The sequence below is a fragment of the Pezoporus flaviventris genome, unplaced genomic scaffold, assembly GCF_033815535.1.
Source record: "Pezoporus flaviventris isolate CSIRO_AGI_PZ_B2104156 unplaced genomic scaffold, CSIRO_AGI_Pfla_v1 ptg000021l, whole genome shotgun sequence".
NCBI lineage: Eukaryota > Metazoa > Chordata > Aves > Psittaciformes > Psittacidae > Pezoporus > Pezoporus flaviventris.
Window position 1 is genome coordinate 4,387,016 of NW_026892569.1, and position 12,985 is coordinate 4,400,000.

Here is a 12,985-nt window from a genome sequence, read left to right on the forward strand (position 1 = left end):
AATTCTTTTTAACTGTAATTTTCCTTTTTGCGTGTGTACTCAAAAATAACATCATGATGGGCCCTTAAATACCATTTCATACACAGAGCACAATTTCCACAGCACAGGTGGTGCTAATATAGGACAGTCCCCTAGGCACTTGTCGCCAGGAGTTGTACAGCTTGTTCAGTGTCTGCATCCATATGGCAATCTGTCCCATTCATAGAAAGACATTGTAGCTGTGCCTGTGGGTGCTGTGGTCAATGTAGTGTAAAAAGTAGATTTTTAACTCTCGGCAACCTATGTTCTGCTGTTTGTTTTATTGTAGAATCCAATTTATAACATGGTGGAAGAAAAATCAGCTCAGAGCAAATTCCAGAACAATCTGGCTGGCTTTGGGTTGTTGTTTATTCTTGGAGCGCCTGGTTAATCAGCAGGTGCACCAGCCCCGCTCTAATGAACAGTTTACAGGAAGTCTTGCTCGGAAGAAACATTTTCCTCCTTGTTTATACTGTGAATTAACTCAGAAGTTGCAAAGCTGGAAGCGATGTTAGCTGGCTCTGCATGTCACGCAAGTCTCTTACATCATTCTTGGGGTTTTAATGGTTTTTTTCCCCCCTTTTCTCACGCTGTTGCATGGTTTTTCTCAGTTGTGTCATGCTGGGGAAGGATGCTGAGCCTCTCAGCGTTGTGCATTGCCATGCTGCCCCTGAAAGGGACAAATCACAGCAAAGAATCTCTCTGAAAAAGGGGAGCTGTAGTGTTAGTATTGCTCAGTGGTTCAAATCCAAACAAGTGAATGTGATTTATGGCTGCTCTGGTATCTATCATTCCAATGCCAAATGCTGTTCTGTTTTAGTGTATTTGTTATGCCTTTTAGTAAACACAAACAAATAGACCGCCTAGCACCTGCAGCAGCATATGATATTTACACTACCTGTATGATTCAGCACGCTTCCATGGGGAAGCAGGCTTGTGTCCTCTCGATTTTAGTGCTTTCTTAAATAGCATTCTTTGCAGAGGCAGCATGCAGCAGAGAGGGTGCTATGCTTTAGCTGTGTTTCTCCCTCGGAGTCACTATGTAGCTGAATTATTAGTTGATACACGTTTTCCCAAAGGGGACTATCCTGGGGGCCACACCGACATGTAGTGGGTGAGGCCTCTCCCAGTGAGCCCCCAGCTGTATGTGATATGCCTGTCACTTTCTGCACATGTTTTGGTGTGCTTGTGGGACAGGGGAGAAAAATACTGATGTGAATAATCCCTATTAATCGTATTTGATGGCATATTGCTGGTTAATGTAGGGGTGGAAGACTTGCCTTAACTCTAAATGTAATATAGTTTTGCTAAAGGAGAATAGCTCTTGTTTCTCAGTGTTTTCTTTTACTATAAATGTAAATGTAACAACAGAATATAAATTACAGTAAAATTGGGCTGGCAAACGGATCTTTTTACAAAGTATGTATGTATGATTGTAATTTTACACCTCAGTCTCAAAGAAGTCCAAGGCATAATCCTATGTTTTTAAACTCGCATGTGTTCTTAAAAGCGTTGCTGAACTGGGGCCAAAGCCTGGCCATTGCCACCTCCCTCTGCCATACGAATTGGGTGTGTAAGAGAGATGGGATTCCTGTGCTGAAAGTCAATCAAAAAAAAGCAGAACCCACTCCTAGACCCAAGAAAGTGGCAAGATCACATTTTTTCATAATTAAACTAAGATACTGAATCAATCCGGTTTCATCTGAATAAATTAGGAGGCTGTTCAGAGAGGAATCAAATGAGATTTAGCAGGGATAAGTAAAAAAGTACCCCAGCTTGGAAATAAAAATTCCAAACTGCTGGTTTGACATGACACGTCAGCTGCTCAGCATCAGTTGTGTGGGAAATGGCTGAGGCATAATCAGGGTTGAGAAATTAAGGTGGGACACTCTGTGCCATGTCTTAGTTAAAAAGGTAAATGCAGTCATGGGAGGCATAAACATGCGTGTTGCATCTGAGTCCTTTTTTCCTGCTCTGCTTTATGCAGAACCAGTTAAACCACATTGAGAGTGTGATGTACAATTGGCCACTCTCTTGCAGAAAGGATAAAGAGAAGCTGGAGCAAATATAGAGGAGAGCAGCTAGGATGATAAAGGCGTTGGAGGGAATAGGCTATGAAGACAGATTAAAGGGAATTAAAGATCTACACCCTGGAAAAATAGAGGCTCTAGGAGGATGTGATTATGGTATGTAAGTACATGAAGTGATGCTACAAAGCAGAAGAGGGAAAAAATTGTTCTCATTAGTTAGCAGTGCTGGAATTTAAAATCCAGCGTTTCAAATCATGTGCGTCTGGGTATATTTGATGTACTTTTCACTACAGTACCTAGGCACAAGGTTGAAATAAAAAAATAAGAATTTTAAATAGTAGAGAGAAACTCGTTAATTCAAGTGCAGGAATGGAACTTCCACCCAAGATAAGTGATGAATTCAGTAGTGGTATTTTTTGCAATGGACTTTTCTTTTCAATGGTCTAGAAATAGGTTCAGTTCCTCCAAGGAAAGGATGTAGGGCAGTGGCTGTCTGGACCCTGGGGCAGTTCTGCTGCAAGGGTGGAAGAGGGGGTGCCACTGGAAGAAGTATGTAGTATTTTGAGTGTGCTGGAGGGTCATAATGTTGATTAATAATCCAAACCCTCAGTGCATAGATCAAAACCAGAAAATGATGTGTGTAATTATTCAGTCTGGTTATACTCTTTGCACTGAGTAAAAGAGAAAGGGAATGTTAGCCAGATTTTGTCCTAGCCCTGCTGCAGATGCTCCAGTGCTCTCTTTGCAACAGATGTTTAGAGAATAGTGCCACAGAGGTGTGAGGATGGGGGGCAGTGATTTGGGGTACATTGCTGGCCTGGTGTTACTACATCAATGCTACAGATCTGCTTTTTTTTCCTTTCCTTATACTACATGAGTGTACACGTTAGTGCACACCGATTAGAAGACAGGTTTTCAGCCTGTAGGCTGCAGTTTTAACCTGATTTGTCTTAAATTGGTGTAGTCATTTAAAATGTAATATACCACTCCTGTTGCTTCCAATAGGGCTTGATGTAAAACATGAGCTGCTTCTAGTCCTAGGTCTGGTTGTGGACTAAAGTAATGAGGAAGGGAAGAAATACAGCTTTAAAAAGCATCCAAAAATTTGCAGACCAGTTCTGGAGAGAGCTGTCATTGACTGTACACATCAAATGCCACCTCTCCTGAAGGCCCACGACCCTCTGCTAAGCTTTATCCAGCAGTGGAGAGGTACTTGCTCAGTTCTCCGTTCAAATCAAATTCCTCCTTTCTGGTCAGATACTGAGGCTTGGATGGAAGTATGAATATATAGAAGTAGTTCATTTAAGTATATGGGTTAATACTTATTTAAATATATATATATTTTAACGACTGGGTTTTATATTAAATTGACAGTTTAGAGAGGAAGGAGGTGCTGAGCCACCTTAGTAAGAATTCAGGGGGATTTGCACCTTCACTGCAAAACATATCTTTATGCAATTGATTTTGCCATGAAGGCAGGAACTTCCATTCAAGTACAGTTAGTGCAAAGATTTATTCATTACTGGTTCCATTTAAACTTTAAGTCAAATGCAGAGAGTGTTCCTGACTAGGAGACTTGTGACATTTTCACCAGCTTTATTCCGTTGGTGCTTTTTGGTGAGCTTGAAAGCTCCCTGGGCAGTCACAAATACAGGAGACTCATGCTGGTTCCCAGTTGTGTTTCTTCTGTACAAGACCAAAATCATAGCATTTTGCCTCAGTGTCTGTGCCATCCACTTAGGCCAAGGGGGAATGTGGTGTGAGACTGAGTCCTGTACTCCCGCCTGTGCTCTGTGCACTGAACGCTGGTTTCATGGCAGCTGGCAGTGATGAGGTCACTTCCCATTGCCCCTGAGAAATAAAATAAAAGAAAAAAAAGGCATTTCTGCAGTTTCTGTGGGTGCTCTGGTCAAACCCCTTCCAAGAGGAAAGCAGGAGATGTGCTATTGATTTTTCAGTGTGCAGGTGGCTCAGGCATGTTCTCTGCGCTGTTAGAACATGAGCAGATGTTTCATAACTGTAATAGAAAATCAGGGATGCTTCTCTACATCACTGACTTCGTCCAGCATTTTGGCAGAGATCGTTGGCCCAAGCAGATGTGGAGGGGAGAGAGTGGAATATGAAGTATGTCAGCATCATGAATATTTAAAATACGGTCCACTGTGTGGCAGAAGCACTATTCCTAAGGCTTCTGCTCAGCTGGTTTTTATATCCACCCGTGACTTTTTGGCCAGCGTGTATAAGGATGGTAACCAGTTTCACACAGTTACTGAGTATGGGTTGAATTAAACCATACAGCCTGGGTAGCTTTCCTGCTAGTGCTTTGGTCTCTACTTACCCCAACACTTAGTGTGTTCACATCTTTCTTGGGGGTCTGCTGTCATTTTTACTCTCCATGTGCGCTTAGCTCTCTGTGGCTTCTCCATCTTTGAGCTTTTGTATCCTAAAGAGTTATTCTTCAGTGATGCTGTAGTACAGCAGGTGGATTAAAGTTAAATGGCTGAAGTAGTCTAAAGAGCGGAGCTGTGCAAGTAGCAGCTTCTACAGCCATCCCTGCTGGAGCAGGTGGTGAATGTGGTTCCAGACCCTTTGGAGATCCTTGGGGCTATGAAGCAGCAACATAGGTTGAAGAAAGCGGAGGTATAAACTCCTCTCCTCTTATCCAGCAAGCACAGAGGAGCTGGCTCTTCTCCCCTCCTCTCCTTACTGGAAACCGGGCTGGAGGCAACAGAAAATAAGTGGACACTTACGCAGTTTTCAGCTTCCCACATGGATTTCGTTACTCTGTCGTATGTCATGAATAAGTTGAGTTATGCAAGAGGTTTTACTTGCCAGAGGGTTATTTGCTGTACTTCGATGTAATAGTGCTGTGCTATTGCATTATTTGGAAATAATTGTGTTAAGCATTCTGTATGCAAATACAAGGAGAAAAACCCCACATAATCTTGATTTTTCCATCGTTTATGCCTTCAGTTCTTTGAAAATCATGTCTTCTTATAAAATCACTTCCACTAGCTAGTGTTGCATCTCCTGTACCCAACCATGAATATGCGTTCCTGGGAAGGAGAGAGGGTGACAGAAACAAACACCTACTCTAATGTGTCATTAGAAATCAAACAGACCTAAAACTTGCTTCTGCTTGCCAAAGCTCAGATCTTTAAAAGTCTGTCTCCGGCAGCGAGACCAAGGATGCATCCAGATAAACCGTTCTCACATGCAGACAAAATATCATTGAATGATTTAAGCTTATAGGTTTGCATTGTGCCCACAAAGCTGTTTGTTTATGTATTGGATTAAAATCTTCGTTTTCCACCTCTGTTTGCTCAAACAAAGTGAGTATTTAGATCAGTGAAACAGAGTTCTCCATTCATTTCCAATGGCTGTATCCTTTTTGCGTTACATCCGCTTCTGTATAAACCCGCTCTTTGTTTTGTTTTGAGGTGCTTCTTGAGGCTCTTATCAGGGAACAAGTGGCAATCTATAATATCTTCAAAAGTGGGATGGATAAAATAGCAGTCACCTGATATGCTTAAAGGTCACCAAAAGGTACCTCTGAACCCCTCCCTGAGTGGGATGGGAGTAGCTGCCTTTGGAAAGACACGCTGCCTATGGAGGATGCCTGCATTTGTCTTTCAGTACTGAGGGGTTTTTTTGCTTTTGAAGTGTCTATTTTTGGTAAGTTGAAGAAGTTGCTTTGCTTTGTCAAATGGCAGTTGAAGCTGTATGTAGGTGTTAAGTAAGTTACGCTTAGCATCGTGTTAGCAAAATGACCTTTTACGTTGCCATTTACAGTCAGCACCAATCTTTCTGGTTATTGACAGCACTGGTCTGACATCCTGAGCATAGTCTGCAGTTTGATACTCTCCTGGTCGTTCTGTCATTTTCTTTGGACACAGTACCAGGGTATCATGTCCTACATCATTTGTCTTGTCTTGTGCAAGTTTCCTGGAAAGAAAAGAGATTTGCACTTGGATTTAAAAAAATAAATACAAATCTCGGTAGGGCTCTTTCCGTTGACTTGGCCGTGGCCTTTAGGCTCTGACAGAGAAACTTAAAAAAGCCCTGCTGGGGGTTTAAGCCATGTGACTCCTGTTGATATTATAATGAGATTTACAGTGCTTAAACCCCACAGGGGCCTGACTCCTTACTTGGCATCACCCGGTGTTTCTGCGGTCATCCTGGTGCACGGGTAACACGCGCTGTGTGAATTAATATAGTGAATGTTTTTTTGGGGTTCTGCCGAGCACACTGAAATCATAACTCTCATACACAGTCTTCATAGATTTTAATAGAGTGTTAACATGAAAGCCTACTTTCTCACTCCTTGCTTCATTCAGGTATGGAAGCAGATGATAAACCCCATTATTCTCCGAATCATTCTTTCCTGATGTGTGTGTGGGGTGTTTGACCATACGCCTGTGTGGCTCGGGTGGATGGTGTTTTTCAGCCATCCTCCCTCAGTCTCAGCTGAGGAAATGTGTGGTGCAGCATTTTTCCAATTTCCTTGCAAGGAAGGCATCGGTCCCTTTGTTCTTTTAAAAAATTAACTGATAGAGTTTCTCCCCACTTGCACATTTTAAACAAAATTAAGTTAAACCAGGGTAGTATTCCTGTAGAGAAAAGGCCTTTGTAAGTCTCTTCACCGACAGTTCTTCTTTTAGGGAATTACCTTGCACACACATACGTAGATAGATATAGATATAGATCTATAGATATAGATAAAGATATGTTTATGCTTGTAGAACTCTATGTGTACAGCCAAAATTTAGATGTCAATGAAATAATTAAGTTCATGTACAACTCATAATAACTTTTCCAATGAGATCTTTAAATTTTTTTAATTAAAACCGTACAACTTTAAAATAATTAAAACCCCCACCTTCAGTTATCTTCAGATTCTCAATGGGCCTGAAGTCAAAAGTGGCATAGTCTGGGCAAGAATTTCTCTTGCAACTTCTTTGCATTTGGGATAACATCTCAGGAGAGTGTTCTATGGTGATTTTGCTATCCAATGCATCAGAAATAATTCAAGAACACAATCTTGTTACAGTACACAGCAGATAATATTACAGAACAAGAAAAAACAGCATTTCCACATGTGTATAAAAGTAAAATGGCAAAAAGTAAGCATTTATCCGTAACGTTACCTATGATCCAGGATAAAATAAGTCATAAAAGCCACACCTAGATGCTGGTATGTGTTCATATCCTTTGTGTATGTTTGAAGTCCATAATACAGCACAGGCATACTATAGCAAAAAGATTGCTATGAAAAATAGATCTGTGTGTGAGCATAAAATAGAGATTTCAATATTATTTTGACATTTTATTTTGAAAGTCATCTAAGGTTATGGAAATTGTTGCAAAAATAATTCCTTTACTTCAGAAGTTTCCATGCAGAAGTTGAATAAAGAAGGTATTTTAGAATATGGTTCATCAGTTAGTGCAACAGATACATTTCCCTGAGCACCACATGGCCTGGATCAAAGCGTCTTATGACTTGGATCAGTGCAGCCAAATCATTACGTATTGATTGGAATCCCGCTGAAGGATTAACCCCTTAGTGCTCATACCAGTTTTTTCTTCTTTAACCCAGGTTTCAGTAGTTAGAAAGCTCTGTGACGTTCCTGCCCAACCTTTGAAGGTTAATAGCCCCCACTAACCCCTCGTGCTCAGGAATCCTTTGATTACAAGGTTCCTTTTTTATGATGAATTTTGCATTTGAAATTACATCTTGAGCCTTCTTTTCTGGGATGTAAGAGGTCTGTACTTGCGCAAAGAAACAGTCTGTAAGCAGGGGTGAAAAAAGCCATCCCAAAATGAAGAACAAAACAAAACAAACCAGTAAATAAATAACATGGTGGGAAAGGCAAGGCTGCAGACTTAATGCTTTTCCTCTTTCTGTAGTGATGAGGAAAGCCTCAGGTCGGGTTATATTGTGTTACAAGAATACATTGCTGTGTGGAGATGACTTTTCTTCCTGATGAAGTTGAGTTGTGAATACGCAGTGTTCATAAATTTCTTAGCAAAATATCAAGCAGGATATTAAGCAGGTCTGTCAAGTGATTTCTTCTCCATCCATGTAATTTAAATTCTTTACAAAGCTTTTAATTAATGAATGAAATGTAGGAGGATAGCTAAGTAAGAATGACACATGTTTCTCACTGCAAATGGTATTTAATTCTGTTTTGAAAAACCATGGGCAGAGTCAGGTGGGTACTGTGAGACGTTAGGGAGGCTTCAGGATCTGTTGTTTGCTGCTCTTAAGAGTCTTTGTGAAGACGAACTGGCGCAGTACCTTCAGTTACACCACTTTTCCTCTTTTCTCTTTTTCACCTCCAGTTTATCCCACGAGGAGCATTCACACAACCATCCGCTGTATGGACACGGTGTATGCAAATGGCCAGGCTGTGAAGCAGTATGTGAAGACTTCCAGTCATTTCTAAAGTAAGGACTGTTTTTTTGGCACTTGCATTGTACAGAAAGCATGCCCTGAAGTTTTGTGTGCTGTCACTCACCGTGGGCCTGATGCAAAGCCCATTGAAGTCAACAGAGAACTCCCTTTCACTTCAATGGCTTTTGGAACAGGCTCAAGAACGTTTTAACAGGGGATAGTAAATTAGCCCCGTGGGGAAAGTACGGTCCTGCTCAGTGTACTGCTGTAAAATAGTTGCAGTTTACAGCCTTTTATTTTTTTTGTTTTTTAATATATTTAAATAATTTGGAAGATGCAGTATTGATAATGTAAACAATGCAACCTTGATTTAACCTTGATTTCACTTTAATTTAGAAATTTAGTCTTAAATTAAGTCCATAATTGAACAGAGAATTGCAGAACATCACGTGAAATTTAATTTATGTCAAATAAGTAACTAATGAACAAAGTCTACACTACTAAAAATAAACTATAATTATATTAATTGGGCCCCTGCAGTTTGCTGCAGACCTTTTCCTTGCTGCCAAAGAACACAGTTTTACGCGTTGCATAAACAGTGCATTATGGACTAGTATGTGGTAATGCGTGCATCCTGATGCAGGGAAGGACCGGCAGAGCTCTAATAACTTACACATGGCTGCTCCACAGCGAAACCATCACCATCACCTCCAAGCTGGAGTAAACAGTGTTCCCATCACAAAAGAGTGTTCTGTCAGGGTAGATGACCGGGTACACGTATGCTTTAGATGCACCCAGGTTTTGGAAGGTTTGGGCACTGATCTTTTCTCAAGTACTAGGGCTGTAAGATCACAGGAGACCAAGTGCCCAAGCAATGCTTATGATTTAAATGCACAAAGGGACAGGTTCTGCTCCCATTTGCAGTAGTGATCTTATGAAGTAGTCCACATAAATATATGGGGTTCTTCAGGATAGATATGTAGAATCAGTCCCAAAATGTTGAGCTGTACCTGCTCTTCCTGGGACAGCTCCCTGGATTTTTACAGGAGGGAGGGAAGGGCAACAGCAAGTAAGGGATGTTTGCTGGATGATGTTAGATGACACAGATAGGTTTTTGTTCTCAGAACAGAATGGGCTAGTTCTGCTTCCACTGGCAAAACCCTTCTTAATTCAGTAGAAGCAGCACTGGTCCTAGTATAAACATATGTTACAAGTATGGAATGGTGCAGTAATGAGGAAGTTCTCATTACAAGAGGATTACAAAATAAGAAGGTGCTAGTCATAGATTTCCATAAAGGGTGGCCTTATTTCTTGTAATTCATCCTGTTGTTCACCTAAGTGAACTAAATGCTAATCTTGCCATACTTGCCAGCATATTCATATGCCTGTGACATACTATATCATTTAGACCTGTAAAACAATTCTAAATCTTACTGCACTTAAGGCAGGGGAGAGGTGCTGCGGTAGCCTTAGATATCAGACTGACCTGTGCAATCACGTTTCATCAGTTATGCCACCTTTGCTTCCTGTGCTAGTCCCTGTTCCAGATTAGATCTGCTGGTTTCAGGGAGATTTCCTGCTTAATGTGACCACACGTAGAAAATACATCCCTTAAGTCACACAGCGTGGGCAGAGGCAGGATTGAATTTTTTATATGGCATTTTGGAGATGTTTCAGTAAGTAGACCCAGTTCACCTGGACAAAATACTAGGGGCAATCATTAGGTAGGAATAACTTGAAAACCATTTACCAGCCCAGGCTGGACCTGAAGTGGCTCCATCTACTCCCAGTTCCAACAATGGTGGTTCTTTTATCACACACTTATCATCAATCTTTTTTTTCCCCCTCATTGAAACCTTTCAATAGAAATATTTTGTGTGACTTTCTTAAACCCATCAGCTCATGTAAATTTTCTCATTATTCAAATTCTACAGTGTCCAGACAAAGTCTTATTGTTCAGAGTGATATTTAACCCAGAACGAATGCAGAAATGAATGTCCCCGAGCAGCGTATTGACACTGTTAGGAAGTGAGCATTGCTTCATAAAATGATACTGTAGCCTTCCAAGCCTCCTGTGGAGCGTCCATCCTTAAATTATGTTGCCATTTATCGGAATTCATTACTCAATGCACAGATAACAGGTAGATGCTTGAAGTTTCTTTCTGATACTTGTATAATCCGTGAAGTTCTTTCGACAGTCCCCTCAAGAGAAAAGCTCTTGTTTACCAAGTGAAATACAGCCTGTGTATCAATTGAGCATTGCTTAATTTCACTTACCTCAGTGAAAAGGCCTGTTAGAAAAAGCAAAGAGAAGTTACATGTGGAATGAAAGCCCTGTATGCCAATAAAATGATTCTACAGTTAAGGGAGAAAAAAGGACTTGCAGGTCTAAAACATGGTTCATTTCTTTTCCTCCTGAGGAAGAAATATCATAACTGTTGGTAAATCAAAACCAGAGATTTGACACTCTTCTGTGATCGTTCTGTAGTGTTTGTTCCCAAGGTGAGGTACACCACAGGGCCCTTGATTTCAAAGATAAATACTGTACAAATAACGATCCTAGTTGTCTTTCACTCACAGCCAACAGGAGGATGCTTATCAGAACCAGCAGATACACGGGCTATTGTATGCATTTATTTCCCTATTTCTTTTTGAAATAAGTTGCAGTTTTAGCGTTGTGGGGTGTTTTTTTTTATTCTCCCTTTAATCCATCAGCCATTGGTTATCACGTGATGCGGTATCAGTTAGAGGTAACTGATAGCAGCAGGGGCTGCTGCTATGCCTAATGAAACAGTAGCGCCCTGCATGCTCCAGAATTCTCCCCGAGCCTAAAAAACAAGTCCAGTCTCACCGCAGTGACCTGATGGCCTTCTGCCAAGCTGCGGGAAGCCAGGTGAGGGCTGGAGGGTCCACACGTGTCTCGCGTGTTAACCAGGGCCTGACTCGCAGGCGGCAGCGAAAGGAGCAATTAGTAGCACAGAGTGACTTTCCTTCGAAATTGACTGTATCCCTGATTTCATTTGCATGTGTTTAAAGACTGTTGCAGATAGAAATATATACCCCTTATACGGCATGTTGTGCAGGAAATCCCTGCTGGAGGGAGGGGGGTTATTCAGCAAGGTATCCAGGGTGAAGAATGAAGGAAAAGACTGAGTAGGGTTTTATATTCCCCCTTCCCCCCCCCCCCCCCCCTTTTTTTTGTTCTTTTTTTCTCCTTTCTTTTTTTCTCCTTTTTTTCTCCTTTCTTTTTTTCTCCTTTTTTAAATTTGATTATATTTTAGGCATGCTTAATCACGGCCATACCATTTTAAAATCAGACCTATTCTTTAAAAGAGGGACGCAGACCTTCGGAGAGATCTTGTGGTCCTGTATCGCAGTGATGCTAGTAATCTGCTTCATGTGCATTTAACTTTGATGAAACGAAGGGGAGTTTATGTGAAAGAAACTACTAAGTGCACTCTGTAATGTTTTCACAAGTGTTTTTATCATGGTAACATCTTGTTTACTTTAGTTGCCTGCCTAAAACTACTTGGAACATGTTAAGAAAACATTTCGAGAAAGCTCCTACAAAGAGGCTTTTGTTCAGCAGCAACTGTGAGACTGCTCGGCTCACAAAGGTGTTAACTTTCAACCCCTTAAGCACTTCCACATGAAATTCCAGCAACTATGTTTGTGGTTTTGGAAAAACAAAGTGTATATTAAAGAAACCAGGTATATGCTAATACATGTTGAAGTAGGCCGGAAATCATAAATTGTTTCAAAGGCATTAATTGCTATCATTTGCATGTCGGAATGTTCCGCGGTGAAATCATCTGCAGTTAGCACAACAGAGACCTTATCATCAAGTAGGGTAGCGAGGGCAGAGGAAAGGCCAGTCTGTAGGTGGCTTTTTAGGGTTTTAAGCTGCTCGCAGGCTCAGTTCACCTTCCTGCTCCCAAGCCTTGCTGAGGGGGCAGCCGCCCGGCCCAGCCCAGTTGCAGGGATGCCATTGAGCATTTGATTTCCCAGGAATATGTGGAGTTGCCGTTCAGATGTTCATTTTACTGGTTCTTTTAACACCTCCCTCATAACCTTCCTTGCCTGGCAGGGGGGTTCAGGACCCCTGAGGCGGCAGCAGGAGGAGGAAGAGGAGGCCAGGGTGGCCCAAATCCCACAGTGCCCTCTAGTGCTCCCGGGGATGCTCGTAGGGAAACTTTGCAGCGAGGAACCCAAAAGTAGCATCCCTTCAAAAAACCTTCATTCCTCCCCTTAGCTTGTCAGACAGCTCCAACTCACTCCTCTCGGTTTTAGTTCTAGGTGCACATATAACTGTTTTTCCCCTTGGGATGAGCGTTAGGCTTCTACCATAAAACACCTTGATGCCTGCCTGCTGACATACTTGTGTGTGGCACATGCGTTGCGAGGCACATTGTCTTGCATTATTGCATTTTATATCTTAAGGTGCTCTTAGTTTATGCTTCACATTATAATTTCCGGTGTGTAATCAGAAAGCATTACTTAAGAGACGAGGATCATCTTTGTTTCATACTTCTATTGACACTGT

The 12,985-nt window shown here is 41.5% G+C and overlaps 1 protein-coding gene across 20 annotated transcripts in view; it reads left to right on the plus strand.

The window, feature by feature from the left end:
* FOXP1 (forkhead box P1) overlaps nucleotides 1-12,985 on the plus strand; it is a 387,372-nt gene that overhangs the window by 331,944 nt on the left and 42,443 nt on the right. For all 20 annotated transcript variants that reach the window (XM_061455731.1, XM_061455741.1, XM_061455742.1 and 17 more), the window contains one exon: nucleotides 8,391-8,495. In XM_061455731.1, coding sequence (XP_061311715.1) covers nucleotides 8,391-8,495 — 105 coding nt within the window. The remainder of the gene's footprint in view (nucleotides 1-8,390; nucleotides 8,496-12,985) is intronic.